The sequence below is a fragment of the Triticum urartu genome, chromosome 4, assembly GCF_003073215.2.
Source record: "Triticum urartu cultivar G1812 chromosome 4, Tu2.1, whole genome shotgun sequence".
NCBI lineage: Eukaryota > Viridiplantae > Streptophyta > Magnoliopsida > Poales > Poaceae > Triticum > Triticum urartu.
The window spans coordinates 456,254,281-456,270,433 of record NC_053025.1 but is presented as its reverse complement, the minus strand read 5'-3'; the positions used below and the strand labels follow the sequence as shown (position 1 = coordinate 456,270,433).

The window sequence follows — 16,153 nt, the reverse complement described above, 5'->3', positions numbered from 1 at the left end:
CGCGAGACCGGGTCTCCCGACGTGCTTTGCACATAGGTGGCTTGCGGGTGACAGTTTCTCCAACTTTAGTTGAACCGAGTGTGGCTACGCCCGGTCCTTGCGAAGGTTAAAACAGCACCAACTTGACAAACTATCGTTGTGGTTTTGATGTGTAGGTAAGATTGGTTCTTGCTTAAGCCCGTAGCAGCCACGTAAAACTTGCAACAACAAAGTAGAGGACGTCTAACTTGTTTTTGCAGGGCATGTTGTGATGTGATATGGTCAAGACATAATGCTAAATTTTATTGTATGAGATGATCATGTTTTGTAACCGAGTTATCGGCAACTGGCAGGAGCCATATGGTTGTCGCTTTATTGTATGCAATGCAATCGCGTTGTAATGCTTTACTTTATCACTAAGCGGTAGCGATAGTTGTGGAAGCATAAGATTGGCGAGGCAACAACGATGCTACGATGGAGATCAAGGTGTCGCGCCGGTGACGATGGTGATCTTGATGGTGCTTCGTAGATGGAGATCACAAGCACAAGATGATGATGGCCATATCATATCACTTATATTGATTGCATGTGATGTTTATCTTTTATGCATCTTATCTTGCTTTGATTGACGGTAGCATTATAAGATGATCTCTCACTAATTATCAAGAAGTGTTCTCCCTGAGTATGCACCGTTGCGAAAGTTCTTCGTGCTGAGACACCACGTGATGATCGGGTGTGATAGGCTCTACGTTCAAATACAACGGGTGCAAAACAGTTGCACACGCGGAATACTCAGGTTATACTTGACGAGCCAAGCATATACAGATATGGCCTCGGAACACGGAGACCGAAAGGTCGAGCATGAATCATATAGTAGATATGATCAACATAGTGATGTTCACCAATGAAACTACTCCATCTCACGTGATGATCGGACATGGTTTAGTTGACTTGGATCACGTAATCACTTAGAGGATTAGAGGGATGTCTATCTAAGTGGGAGTTCTTTAAGTAATATGATTAATTGAACCTAAATTTATCATGAACTTAGTACCTGATAGTATCTTGCTTATGTATGTTTGATTGTAGATAGATGGCCCGTGCTGTTGTTCCGTTGAATTTTAATGCGTTCCTTGAGAAAGCAAAGTTGAAAGATGATGGTAGCAATTACACGGACTGGGTCCGTAACTTGAGGATTATCCTCATTGCTGCACAGAAGAATTACATCCTGGAAGCACCGCTGGGTGCCAGGCCTGCTGCTGGAGCAACACCAGATGTTGTGAACGTTTGGCAGAGCAAAGCTGATGACTACTCGATAATTCAGTGTGCCATGCTTTACGGCTTAGAACCGGGACTTCAACGACGTTTTGAACGTCATGGAGCATATGAGATGTTCGAGGAGTTGAAGTTAATATTTCAAGCAAATGCCCGGATTGAGAGATATGAAGTCTCCAATAAGTTCTATAGCTGCAAGATGGAGGAGAACAGTTCTGTCAGTGAGCATATACTCAAAATGTCTGGGTATAATAATCACTTGATTCAAATGGGAGTTAATCTTCCGGATGATTGCGCCATTGACAGAATTCTCCAATCACTGCCACCAAGCTACAAGAGCTTCGTGATGAACTATAATATGCAAGGGATGAATAAGACTATTCCCGAGCTCTTTGCAATGTTGAAAGCTGCGGAGGTAGAAATCAAAAAGGAGCATCAAGTGTTGATGGTCAACAAGACCACTAGTTTCAAGAAAAAGGGCAAAGGGAAGAAGAAGGGGAACTTCAAGAAGAACAGCAAGCAAGTTGCTGCTCGAGAGAAGAAACCCAAGTTTGGACCGAAGCCTGAAACTGAGTGCTTCTACTGCAAGCAGACTGGACACTGGAAGCGGAACTGCCCCAAGTATTTGGCGGATAAGAAGGATGGCAAGGTGAACAAAGGTATATGTGATATACATGTTATTGATGTGTACCTTACTAATGCTCGCAGTAGCACCTGGGTATTTGATACTGGTTCTGTTGCTAATATTTGCAACTCGAAACAGGGACTACGGATTAAGCGAAGATTGGCTAAGGACGAGGTGACGATGCGCGTGGGAAACGGTTCCAAAGTCGATGTGATCGCAGTCGGCGCGCTACCTCTACATCTACCTTCTGGATTAATATTAGACCTTAATTGTTATTTGGTGCCAGCGTTGAGCATGAACATTATATCTGGATCTTGTTTGATGCGAGACGGTTATTCATTTAAATCAGAGAATAATGGTTGTTCTATTTATATGAGTAATATCTTTTATGGTCATGCACCCTTGAAGAATGGTCTATTCTTATTGAATCTCGATAGTAGTGACACACATATTCATAATGTTGAAGCCAAAAGATGCAGAGTTGATAATGATAGTGCAACTTATTTGTGGCACTGCCGTTTAGGTCATATTGGTGTAAAGCGCATGAAGAAACTCCATACTGATGGACTTTTGGAACCACTTGATTATGAATCACTTGGTACTTGCGAACCGTGCCTCATGGGCAAGATGACTAAAACGTCGTTCTCCGGTACGATGGAGAGAGCAACAGATTTGTTGGAAATCATACATACTGATGTATGTGGTCCGATGAATATTGAGGCTCGTGGCGGATATCATTATTTTCTCACCTTCACAGATGACTTAAGAAGATATGGGTATATCTACTTAATGAAACATAAGTCTGAAACGTTTGAAAAGTTCAAAGAATTTCAGAGTGAAGTTGAAAATCATTGTAACAAGAAAATAAAGTTTCTACGATCTGATCGTGGAGGAGAATATTTGAGTTACGAGTTTGGTGTACATTTGAAACAATGCGGAATAGTTTCGCAACTCACGCCACCCGGAACACCACAGCGTAATGGTGTGTCCGAACGTTGTAATCATACTTTACTAGATATGGTGCGATCTATGATGTCTCTTACTGATTTACCGCTATCGTTTTGGGGTTATGCTTTGGAGACGGCCGCATTCACGTTAAATAGGGCACCATCAAGATCCGTTGAGACGACGCCTTATGAACTATGGTTTGGCAAGAAACCAAAGTTGTCGTTTCTGAAAGTTTGGGGCTGCGATGCTTATGTGAAAAAGCTTCAACCTGATAAGCTCAAACCCAAATCGGAGAAATGTGTCTTCATAGGATATCCAAAGGAGACTATTGGATACACCTTCTATCACAGATCCGAAGGCAAGACTTTTGTTGCTAAGTTCGGAAAACTTTCTGGAGAAGGAGTTTCTCTCGAAAGAAGTGAGTGGGAGGAAAGTAGAACTTGATGAGGTAACTGTACCTGCTCCCTTATTAGAAAGTAGTGCATCACAGAAAACTGTTTCTGTGACACCTACACCAGTCAGTGAGGAAGCTAATGATGATGATCATGAAACTTCAGAACAAGATACTACTGAACCTCGTAGATCAACCAGAGTGAGATCCGCGCCAGAGTGGTACGGTAATCCTGTTCTGGAAATCATGCTACTAGATCATGATGAACCTACGAACTATGAAGAAGCGATGGTGAGCCCAGATTCCACAAAATGGCTTGAAGCCATGAAATCTGAGATGGGATCCATGTATGAGAACAAAGTATGGACTTTGGTTGACTTGCCCGATGATCGGCAAGCAATAGAGAATAAATGGATCTTCAATAAGAAGACTGACGCTGACGGTAATATTACTGTCTACAAAGCTCGACTTGTCGCAAAAGGTTTTCGTCAAGTTCAAGGGATTGACTACGATGAGACCTTCTCACCCGTAGCGATGCTTAAGTCTGTCCGAATCATGTTAGCAATCGCCGCATTTTATGATTATGAAATTTGGCAGATGGATGTCAAAACTGCATTCCTGAATGGATTTCTGGAAGAAGAGTTGTATATGATGCAACCAGAAGGTTTTGTCGATCCAAAGGGAGCTAACAAAGTGTGCAAGCTCCAGCGATCCATTTATGGACTGGTGCAAGCCTCTCGGAGTTGGAATAAACGCTTTGATAGTGTGATCAAAGCATTTGGTTTTATACAGACTTTTGGAGAAGCCTGTATTTACAAGAAAGTGAGTGGGAGCTCTGTAGCATTTCTGATATTATATGTGGATGACATATTACTAATTGGAAATGATATAGAATTTCTGGATAGCATAAAGGGATACTTGAATAAGAGTTTTTCAATGAAAGACCTCGGTGAAGCTGCTTACATATTAGGCATTAAGATCTATAGAGATAGATCAAGACGCTTAATTGGACTTTCACAAAGCACATACCTTGACAAAATTTTGAATAAGTTCAAAATGGATCAAGCAAAGAAAGGGTTCTTGCCTGTGTTACAAGGTGTGAAGTTGAGTAAGACTCAATGCCCGACCACTGCAGAAGATAGAGAGAAAATGAAAGATGTTCCCTATGCTTCGGCCATAGGCTCTATCATGTATGCAATGCTGTGTACCAGACCTGATGTGTGCCTTGCTATAAGTCTAGCAGGGAGGTACCAAAGTAATCCAGGAGTGGATCACTGGACAGCGGTCAAGAACATCCTGAAGTACCTGAAAAGGACTAAGGATATGTTTCTCGTATATGGAGGTGACAAAGAGCTCATCGTAAACGGTTACGTTGATGCAAGCTTTGACACTGATCCGGACGATTCTAAATCACAAACCGGATACGTGTTTACATTAAACGGTGGAGCTGTCAGTTGGTGCAGTTCTAAACAGAGCATCGTGGCGGGATCTACGTGTGAAGCGGAATACATAGCTGCTTCGGAAGCAGCGAATGAAGGAGTCTGGATGAAGGAGTTCATATCCGATCTAGGTGTCATACCTAATGCATCGGGACCAATGAAAATCTTTTGTGACAATACTGGTGCAATTGTCTTGGCGAAGGAATCCAGATTTCACAAGAGAACCAAGCACATCAAGAGACGCTTCAATTCCATCCGGGATCTAGTCCAGGTGGGAGACATAGAGATTTGCAAGATACATACGGATCTGAATGTTGCAGACCCGTTGACTAAGCCTCTTCCACGAGCAAAACATGATCAGCACCAAGGCTCCATGGGTGTGAGAATCATTACTTTGTAATCTAGATTATTGACTCTAGTGCAAGTGGGAGACTGAAGGAAATATGCCATAGAGGCAATAATAAAGTTATTATTTATTTCCTTATATCATGATAAAAGTTTATTATTCATGCTAGAATTGTGTTAACCGGAAACATAATACATGTGTGAATACATAGACAAACAGAGTGTCACTAGTATGCCTCTACTTGACTAGCTCGTTAATCAAAGATGGTTATGTTTCCTAACCATGGACAAAGAGTTGTTATTTGATTAACGGGATCACATCATTAGTTGAATGATTTGATTGACATAACCCATTCCATTAGCTTAGCACCCGATCGTTTAGTATGTTGCTATTGCTTTCTTCATGACTTATACATGTTCCTATGACTATGAGATTATGCAACTCCCGTTTGCCGGAGGAACACTTTGTGTGCTACCAAATGTCACAACGTAACTGGGTGATTATAAAGGAGCTCTACAGGTGTCTCCAAAGGTACATGTTGGGTTGGCGTATTTCGAGATTAGGATTTGTCACTCCGATTGTCGGAGAGGTATCTCTGGGCCCTCTCGGTAATGCACATCACTGAAGCCTTGCAAGCATTGCAACTAATAAGTTAGTTGCGGGATGATGTATTACGGAACGAGTAAAGAGACTTGCCGGTAACGAGATTGAACTAGGTATGGGATACCGACGATCGAATGTCGGGCAAGTGACATACCGATGACAAAGGGAACAACGTATGTTGTTATGCGGTCTGACCGATAAAAGATCTTCGTAGAATATGTAGGAACCAATATGGGCATCCAGGTCCCGCTATTGGTTATTGACCGGAGACGTGTCTCGGTCATGTCTACATTGTTCTCGAACCCGTAGGGTCCGCACGCTTAAGGTTACGATGACAGTTATATTATGAGTTTATGCATTTTGATGTACCGAAGGTTATTCGGAGTCCCGGATGTGATCACAGACATGACGAGGAGTCTCGAAATGGTCGAGACATAAAGATTGATATATTGGAAGCCTATGTTTGGATATCGGAAGTGTTCTGGGTGAAATCGGGATTTTACCGGATTACCGGGAGGTTACCGGAACCCCCCCGGGAGGTATATGGGCCTTAGTGGAAGAGAGGAGAGGTGGCCAGAGATGGGCCGCGCGCCCCTCCCCCCCTTGGTCCGAATAGGACAAGGACAGGGGGCCGGCCCCCCTTCCTCCTCTCTCTCCTCCTTTCCCCCCTCCGCGAATCCTATTCCAACTAGGAAAGGGGGGGGAGTCCTACTCCCGGAAGGAGTAGGACTCCTCCTGGCGCGCCCTATGATGGCCGGCCGGCCCCCCTCCTTTGAACCTTTATATACGGAGGCAGGGGCACCCCCTAGAGACACAAGTTGATCCACGTGATCATATTCTTAACCGTGTGCGGTGCCCCCTTCCACCATAGTCCTCGATAATATTGTAGCGGTGCTTAGGCGAAGCCCTGCGACGGTAGTACATCAAGATCGTCACCACGCCGTCATGCTGACGGAACTCTTCCCCGACACTTTGCTGGATCGGAGTCCGGGGATCGTCATCGAGATGAACGTGTGCTAGAACTCGGAGGTGCCGTAGTTTCGGTGCTTGATCGGTCGGGCCGTGAAGACGTACGACTACATCGACCAAGTTAACGCTTCCGTTGTCGATCTACAAGGGAACATAGATCACACTCTCCCCCTCTCGTTTCTATGCATCACCATGATCTTGCATGTGCGTAGGAAATTTTTTGAAATTACTATGTTCCCCAACAGAAATAAGGTTAGAACCAAAGAAAACAGCAAAACCACCTATGGATTTTCTATCATCACTGCAGCCTACCCAATCTGCATCAGAGAAAGCACTAACAAGTGTATAATTGGAACGCTTGAAATATAGTCCCAAGTCTACAGTATGCTTGACATACCGTATGATCCTTTTGACAGCTGTCCAATGAGCAGAAGTAGGAGCATGTAAGTATTGACATACTTTGTTAACAGCAAATGAAATATCTGGTCGTGTCAAGGTTAAGTATTGCAAGGCTCTAACAGCACTTATGTATCTAGTGCTTTCCTCCTCCTTAAGTGGCTCCCCTTCATATGCTGACAATTGTTCTGATGAGGATAATGATGTGGGTGAGGGCTTGCAGTCCTTCATTCCCATCTGAGCCAAGAGTTCAGTGGCATATTTTTCCTGTTTCAACACTATACCATCATGAATCTTCTTAACTTCAATGCCTAAGAAGAAACTCAAATCACCAAGATCCTTTAAAGCAAATTCTGAGCTTAGATCACGCAAGAGAGCATCAGTAACATTCTGAGAAGAACTTGTAACTATAATATAATCAACATATATGAGCACAAAGATAATAGTATTTGCCTCATTATATATGAAGAGAGATGTGTCAGCTTTTGATGCAATAAAGCCAAGACGTTTCAACTGCATACTCAACCTGGAGTACCATGCTCTAGGTGCTTGTTTCAAACCATAGAGAGCCTTGTCAAGTTTGCATACATAATGGGGTTTTTGTTTGTTTTCATAACCTGGTGGTTGCCTCATGTAGACCTCCTCTTCCAGAACACCATGCAAAAATGTGTTCTGTACATCTAGCTATCTTAAGCTCCATCCCCTAGACACAACAATAGCTAGCACAAGTCTTATGGTTGCAGCTTTTACCACTGGACTAAATTTATCCTCATAATCAATACCATAACACTGCTTAAAACCATTAACAACAACACGTGCTTTATACCTGTCAATGGAGCCATCTGCCTTTTTCTTGATCCTATACACCCACTTACAGTCAATGATGTTTCTACCTTTCCGGTTTGGTACCAAATGCCATGTTTTGTTTTTCATCAAAGTTGTATATTCCTCATCCATAGCCTTTTTCCACTTTTGATCTCCAAGGGCATCATCTAGTTTTGTTGGCTCATCTGAGATACACAACATACCATACGATATAGTGCCACCAGTTCTTATTTTTGGGTTCTTTATACCTTTTTGTAGCCGAGTTGTAACTCTGGATGTAGCTGGTTGTGGTTGATGTACACGGGGGCGCACAGATTCGCTGGTTGCAGAAGATCCCGGAGAGGAGCCAGGAGTTGCCGCATCAGATCCGGTGGCCACGGATGTGGCCTGTTCGTCCATGGCCGCACCATCCGTTGTCGCGGCCGATCCCACACCAACCGCGCCAGGTAGGCTTGTTGACCGCATGTGCGAGCCGCGCCTCGCAGCGATTGGCTGCATGCGCGGGACAGTCAAGGGGGATTCTCTGCATGGGGACGTGGCAGCTGCGGAGCGGCTTGCCCGAGCCTGGTTGTCCAGACTGACCGGCTCGTGATCCGGAGCAAATGTCTGCGCCCGATCCGAGGAGGATTGACGCACAAGGGTGGTAGGCGCCGCCAAATCATCCTCGGACGTCGCGCCAGCTTCGTCTTCTTCTTCCACATGAAATATAGCTCCGTTTTGGACTGGATTTTGATCATTTTGATTGTTTTGAACTCCGTTTTCTTCAGGGACCTGCACACACAGAAGACAAGAACTGGTTCCAGCAGGAATATTATCATCATGTTGGTTAGTGCAATTGTTTCCCCCATGATCAAAATCTCGAAGTGTAGATGGAAGGAGAAGAATCTCTTGATGGAGAAGGGCGTCGGCATTAGGATGAAGAGACTCAAAAGGGAAAATTGATTCATCAAACACAACATCTCGAGATATATAAATTCTGCCTGTGGGAACATCTAAACACTTAACTCCTTTATGCATAGGACTATAGCCCCAAAACACACATTTTTTGAACGAAACACAAGTTTTCATGTGTTGTATGGTCTTAGGTTCGGCCAACATGCACAAACAAAGACTCAGATAGATTTGAAATCTGGTTTTACTCCAAACAAACGTGTGATGGGACTTTCGAATTTGATAACTTTACTTGGTCGAATATTTATGAGATATGTGGCGGTAAGAAAAGCTTCATCCCAGAATTTGAGAGGCATGGAAGCATTGGCTAGCAATGCCAGTCCTGCTTCAACAACATGACGATTTTGCGTTCAGCCGACCCGTTTTGCTAGTGAGCATGGGGACAAGAAACATGGTGAGAGATTCCATTTTTTGGAAAAAAGAATTTAGTTTCTCATACTCACCACCCCAATCGATTTGCATAGCAAGATTTTTTTAGTTTAGTTGGCGTTCAACGAGGTTTTGGAAGTTGGTGAAAACTTGGAAAACATCAGATCGTTTCTTTAGCAAATAGATCCAAGTGAACTTTCTATAATCATCAATGAAACTAACATAATAAGAAAATCTACCAACTGATGTGGGAGCTGGTCCCCATACATCTGAAAAAATGAGCTGCAATGGAGCAGTGGATACACTTGTAGATATGGGATAGGGTAATTGATGACTCTTAGCTTGCTGGCAAGCATCACAAATGGACTCAACGCTAGACTCATAGGGAAGATTATTCTTGCTAAGGACATGCTGAACTATAACTGAAGAGGGATGACCCAGACGACTATGCCACTTTGTCGAGGAAGGTTTGGTGACACTCCACACTTGTTTATTCAACCATGATGAGGATGAAGATGATATGAGTGGATATAGGCCTCCCTCACACTTTCCTCTAAGGATGACTCTCCTCATTGCCAAGTCCTTGATCACAAAAGAGTAGGGATAAAATATTATGAGAATATTGTTGTCAAGGGCAAAACGATGAACAGAAACAAGATTCTTGGAAGCATGCGGAACATGTAAGACATTGTTAAGATGTAAATCTTTTACAAGAGTTTTAACAATTGATTTTCCAACATGAGTAATGTCCATACCAGTTCCACTTGTCGTGTGTATCTGATCACCGCCGTGGTACCTTTCCGGCATCGTCAGCTTATCGAGTTCTCCCGTGATATGCTCAGTGGCACCAGAGTCTGCATACCAGTTGGTGTCGATGTCGTAGTTGTTGGTGACGAGGTTGGCTGCTTTCTTCTCTTCATGATCATCATCATACCGATGCCAGCAGGCACTCGCCCCACCAGCATGGAACTTGTAGCAGATCTAGCACTCATGATAGTCGCCTTCTTGTTGTTGCTGTTGTTGTGGTTGAGGGCGAAAGCATTGCTGATGATCGCCGCCACCACCATCGCGACCAGGAGAAGAAGAGGAGCGGTTCCCTCGACTGCGTCCTCCTCTGTTTCTTCGGCCACGGCCTCCCCTGCCACGGGACTGCCCACGCCCCATGTAGACGGCGTTGGCAGAGGAGCGGAAGCCTGCTGGTCCGTCCCCCAGCATCTCCATCCGCTGATCAAACGCAGAGATCTGCGCGAAGAGGTCGTTGACGGTGATGGAGTTCTTGATGGCGCCGACCACCGCCACGATGGGATCATAGTCCTGATCAATGCCAGCAAGGATGTAGTCCACCATCTCCGGATCGGTTACCAGATGCCCAGCCGCAGCCAGCTCGCCCCCGAGGTTTTTCATCTTGGCGATGAAGGCGTTGCTTGACATGTTGCCTTTCTTGGTGTTGGGCCATCCGCAGATTGGTTATGCGGGATTGTGACTGCGCAACGAATAATGTGGTAAGAGCAGTCCATAGATCAAAGGTGATGTCCTTACCGATGACCTGCGCAAGGATTCCCTGGGTGAGAGAGTTCAGTAGATAGCTCAGAACCTGCTGATCCTTCGACAACCACGGGCCATACAGAGGATTGGGCTATATGGCCGTGGTTTTATTCGCCTTGGTAATTTCTGTTGTCTTCGGTGGTGCAGCGTCACTGCCGTCGAGGAGACCGGTCACTTGCGCGCCTCGCAGTGCCGGCATGACCTGCGCCTTCCATAGGAGGTAGTTTCCCCTTGCGAGCTTCTCTGATGGTGGAGCACCTAGGTTGAGGCCGACGGCGCTAGAGCTCGTAGCCATGGCGATGGAAGGGTGTTAGGGTTTTGGTTTCGCTAGATGATAGGAAGAGACTTGGCTCTATATACCATGTAAGATTGATTTGATGGAAGCGTTCCTACTCCTCCGTAGAGGAGCCGCGAGTATTTATTGATTGAGGGCAGGAATAACCCCTGTCGTGGTTTACAAGGAACATACCGATCACTAGGATGCGGCAGGATAAGGATAGGAGGTTACACGGGAGAGGGAGAGATAAGTAGGTAAGATTACAATCAAATATCTCTAAGTCTAACAGCATTCAGCCATTCCGCTTGCAGCACCACAACTACGCCGACGTCACTCAATTGAAATTTCATGAAGTCTCAGTCACTGAGTTCTAGACAGACGTGTATCGTCTGCAGCAGAACTATGAAGGGAGCTAGCAATCCGGACCATATTGAAGAGGTTCCTAAGACACAGCATGGAAGAGTCAAAATATTAGTGAAGTCCAAGAATGAAGTATTGATGGTCCAGCATCCAAAAATAGTCATGCATGTGGCTCACCCCTTCTTGTGGGCACTACGGCTATTCAAAACCTCCAAGAATAATAAAGTCATCGGCAAGCAGAGCCTTTCTTAATAAAAAAGTGGATTTTATTAACTTAAAATAGAGCATGAAGCGGATACAGACACAATAAATACACACCCGACTTTTGCATAGTTAGAATGCATACAACCAACATCAACGCACACTCATAAATAAACACGCCGACAGATAGCAAAGTCATATAAGACCAAATCTAGATAGTGAGGAAAAGGAAAGATCAACAAACTACATCAACAACCATCTTCCGCACCAATGATCTCTTGACACCATAAAGACAACAAAGTTCTTCGATAGCAACGCCTGAAAAGTAAACGACACTCAAGCTCCGCCGTCACTGGATCCACCATCGAAGGACAAATTCTAGGTTTTGAACAAGTCTGAACATATCCGAGCAATGCTTCAACAAGGTACCAAAACAAAAGCATCGACATTGTCGAGTATAACCAACACGGGTCAGACCTAGGGTTTCACCCCGGAGCTTGATAACCGGTACTTGAGAAGCATCACCACATCAAAGTCAATCTGTTGTCGCCACCATTTTTCCAAAATTCCCGCAGCTACATGTATTGGGTCAGAAGTCCCTCCCCCGTTGCCGTTGCCGCACAACCATATCCTTCAGGTCCATAGATTGCTTCTCATGTCACTTGCCTTGATCGAATCCTATTCACCAAAACCATGCCCCGGACCATTGCGGCCTTTACAGACCACTGTTGGGTGGTCGCGACCTATGGCCCTTGCACGGATCCAGACGCTCTAGCTAACTCCACACACACGACCATGGCTAGAGATGGAGCCCGGCAAGGCCGGCACCATAGAGAGATGTAATCATGCCCAACGCTGCAGGCCCATCGCCGCAAACCAAGTCAACGCCACAGCAGAGGCGGAGCTGGCGAGTGCGCTGCAAATCGACGAGGTGTTAGTCACCCATCGGTGATGGGGAGGGAACAAAGGGATAGCAAGGGAAGCCACAGTCATCGTCAACACCGATGGCTTCTCCGGCGGCGGTGGCAAGCTTTGTAGGTGGTGGCAGGGTGGTCTCCAGAGTCGCTCGTGCGAGCGACCCAGGGGGGCTGGGGATGGTTGAGACGAGACGGTCTCGACCAGCAAGCTAGACACAACTTCAAAGCCATCAAATTGGGTTGCTTACAATGTGAAAAGTCGGCAAACAACAATAGCTATCCCAACCATGCAGTTTTCAGTATCTTTGATCCTGTAACGAAACCTAAGCAGTATTGCTACTGAAATCAAGGGCATCTCAAAAATAAAATGCACATAAAGATCATGCGCAAGGTACCATGATAAGTCACTGCTGCATTTCATACGATAGATCCGAGTGCAACGGCACACCAAACCACTGACAGCGTACAAGGTATGGCCTCAAGCCAACGGACATTATTACAGAGATGATTACTTAAAAGTCTGCTGGTTCACACTGACCCCTAGTCTAGAAGCAGAACAAGATCACCCTGGTCGCACATAGTAGCAGCAGTAGTAGACACCTCTTACGCTTCGGCGTACCTGTATTCACAGTTCACAATGGTAACCGATAAGACAGTGGCGTTGACGAAAGATACTATCAATGCCCAAGAGAATACACGACGGCCACTCACCCCAGTTCGGAGAGCCTGAGGTGTGCCTCCTTGTAGTCCTCAAAGAAAGCCTTCTCATCCTACCAGAATTAACAGGAAAACAATAATCAGCATCCTGGTGCTGCTTATATGTACTACAACCAGTGAAGTGGACCCTGATGGGAGACATACCGCAGCATATTTCTCCACAAGAGGGCGGAAGACAGGGTCAGTCAGCAGGGTTTTGTCACTTGGAAGCTGAAGAAGTCCCTCTTTATCACCACTCAGAAGCTCCCTGTGGTAACATAAATACAGATTCACTATGTAATCACCAACAAATGGCATGCGCCCAGTTGGGGGAAATCAAGGTACTAGAGAACCACTTACGTGAAGTAAGAGTTGTCAAACTTCAAAGGGTTCCTTGTCCAGGGTCCCTCAAAGCCAGACCTCTCCTTGTGGCACCTTCCCTATAGAAAAAGAGAAACGCAAGAGAACAATGTCAATGCATGCATACAACGATCCAGGTATATAACATGAAAGCAGATTGAGCAAATATGCAAACTAACCAGGGTGTGGCCACCAGAGAGGGCAACAATATCCTGATCACTCAAGCCCATCTGCTTGCCAAAGACTTGCCTTAGGTGGTCAGAACCTGGGTGAACGGTAAGGAATGGAAATCATTAGTGAAAGTAATAAGTGATTTCTTGCAACTTGAGCCAACAGAATAATCAACACAATAAAATTTCATAAGTTCACCATCAGCTGCCTCCATATAACCAAACAGTATAGAGATGGAAAAGGTACTTTCATGCACATACACACCATGTCACAATTGCTAAAGGGGAAGACTAGCATAGACTGGACTGCGCAAATTGTATACATGTACTACATAACTAATACTTCACATATGTGTGAAATAGAATATGTTCAACTGTGTAGTTTAAGGAAGAAGCCTTCTTTAGTGAGCAAACAGATATTGGAAATAAGTAAGCAATCAAAGCAAGATTTCCATTTACAATCGTTTCACAACAGTATTAATTACAAATATTTGTTCCATAGTACGTCTTTTCTAAAGTTAGAAAAATGTTGTGAGGGTTAGAATGGTACCCTTGGTAGCATCAGGGAGGCGACCCTCAGGTGGGGGCTGAGGCTTGTCCTGTAAAAGGCACATGTTAAGTTTAAAATGTGCTCAGCTAAACAATTACAACAAGAAACTATAACCAATGCACTCAGGGCTCATCGATTATCACATATCACAGCAAAAGTATCAAAACTGCTAGGCGCAAAAATTAACTTTACTGCATGGTCTTCCCGACTGCACGCAAAAAAGTTCTAACTAGAATAAAAATAAGATTAATTTTGTTTGCTTGGCCCTTTCTATTTCATTTAAGTCTGTAATGGCATTACCATCAGGAACATAGCAACCACATCCTTCTAGAGTTATTCGTGGCAGGAAGCTCTAACAGCATAATTCTACTACGATTTTGGTGAATGCTTGACAAAAATCTGAGCCAACAAGAACTAATACCTAGACTAGAAAGATTGCATATACCAAATGATAACCGAATGCCACAATAGGTGATGGACAATAAACATTAGAGTAACTAATTAATCATCGTAAGAGGATATTATAGCTCTAAATGTGAGATAGCAAGCACATCAAGTCAAGACAGCACAAACATTGCCGCCCACCAAAACCACTTATTAGGCCGCGCGTCATGACCAACACATACGCTAGTACTACTACTGTATCAGACAACTCCGTGGTGTTCCACGAAATAATAAAAAACATAGGTGGTGTCAAACAAATAAGCCGCCGGGCATAGACTAATGTAGTCGCTTGTTCCAAGAGCCACCAACCCAAAGACGTACGCACATCATGACATGAGTACTGCCAGTAGTTAAAAGCCTTAAACTCGGCATCACCAACCTACCCACACTGTCCCCTGCCTAAAACCCTGAGGAAACTGCAAAGTTAACCAAGGTTAAGAAATCTCACCTCCCTCCCTGGGTGGAAGGGGATCACGGGCCCACCGGAGACCTCCACGGCGACAACTCCCGCAAGCTACACGCAGGAGAAATGAATCATCAGAAACCACACCCAGTCGACCGAATCGGGACTGCCAACCAGATCTAACCAAAACTGGCGCCGAACCTGGTAGAGATCGGCGTAGGAGATGGTGGGGATCTCCTCCTTGATGGGCTCGAGCATCCGCACGGCGATGTCCAGGCCCGCGTTGGCGGCGTGCGCCTGCTCCGCCGGCTTCTTCATCGTCCCGAACGGGCCGCCTGTCTTGGACGACACGTCGAAGGTCCCGGCCGAGTGCCACCTGCGCGACGACCGCATGACGCGACAGATCAGGCCATGACGAAAAATAAAAACACTCGGCACGCGCGCGGGGAGGAGAGGGGGGTAGGCGCTTACGCGAGGCGGAGCATGAGCGGGGAGCAATTCTTCTCGGCGATGAGGGCGCGGAGCTTCTGCCTGGCCTTCTCGACGGCCTCCTGGTACTCGGCGCTGACGACGGGGTAGGTCTTCGCCATGGCTGCCGCGGCTGAGACTCCGATCAGGCGGGGATGGGAAGGCGGAACTGAAGAAGAAGAAGACAGCGAGGTGGATGGGGCGAATGGAAGCCACGCTCCCCGGGGGGTTTATATCGCCGGCGCAGGGATCAAGGGAAGGTTCTGGGAGGGCGCCTCTCGGCCGTCGATCTTGGGCGATCCGGCGGTGGGGGCGGCGGTCCATTTGGACGCGCGTGATAGGCACGCGAGTAGTGATGGCCGAGTGGGGGGTAGGAGGGAATCGGCCGTGCAGTTACGGTTTTCTCCCTGCTTTGCGGCGAAGGGAGGAAGGTGGTGCGGCTGTTTTGGTCATTTCGCTGGGAGACCCGCGGTCTTCGTCTGCGAGTAGCGGCGACGGTTCACGGCTTCACGGGCTGGTGGGACACGTGGCATGAGCCGGTTGGTGCGGGCGCGGCTGGAGTGGACCCGGGTCCGTCATTGGTGCCTCCGGTAACGCACGCTCTCCCGCTGTTCCCGGCCCAGCCTTGCTCGGGAAGTGTGCCTGG

The 16,153-nt window shown here is 45.9% G+C and overlaps 1 protein-coding gene across 1 annotated transcript; it reads right to left on the bottom strand.

Annotated features, from left to right (window-relative positions):
- Nucleotides 1-12,808: 12,808 nt before the first annotated feature.
- LOC125552029 (L-ascorbate peroxidase 1, cytosolic) lies at nucleotides 12,809-15,728 on the bottom strand. The gene is made up of 9 exons (XM_048715479.1): nucleotides 15,511-15,728; nucleotides 15,241-15,415; nucleotides 15,085-15,150; nucleotides 14,193-14,241; nucleotides 13,652-13,737; nucleotides 13,473-13,552; nucleotides 13,278-13,380; nucleotides 13,128-13,186; nucleotides 12,809-13,035 (listed from the first exon to the last, which is right to left on the bottom strand). The coding sequence occupies exons 1-9, from the start codon at nucleotides 15,627-15,629 to the stop codon at nucleotides 13,020-13,022; spliced, it is 753 nt and encodes a 250-aa protein (XP_048571436.1). The 5' UTR covers nucleotides 15,630-15,728; the 3' UTR covers nucleotides 12,809-13,019.
- Between the last annotated feature and the right edge of the window lie 425 nt (nucleotides 15,729-16,153).

What these genes read in the sequence shown, in the direction of transcription:
- LOC125552029 (XM_048715479.1), bottom strand. Translation starts at nt 15,629, where the DNA reads ATGGCGAAGACCTACCCCGTCGTCAGCGCCGAGTACCAGGAGGCCGTC. An exon ending in CCTTCCACCCAGGGAGGGAG is followed by an intron (nt 14,242 to 15,084) that starts GTGAGATTTCTT and finishes TGCCTTTTACAG; the next exon opens with GACAAGCCTCAGCCCCCACC. An exon ending in TCTCTGGTGGCCACACCCTG is followed by an intron (nt 13,553 to 13,651) that starts GTTAGTTTGCAT and finishes CTTTTTCTATAG; the next exon opens with GGAAGGTGCCACAAGGAGAG.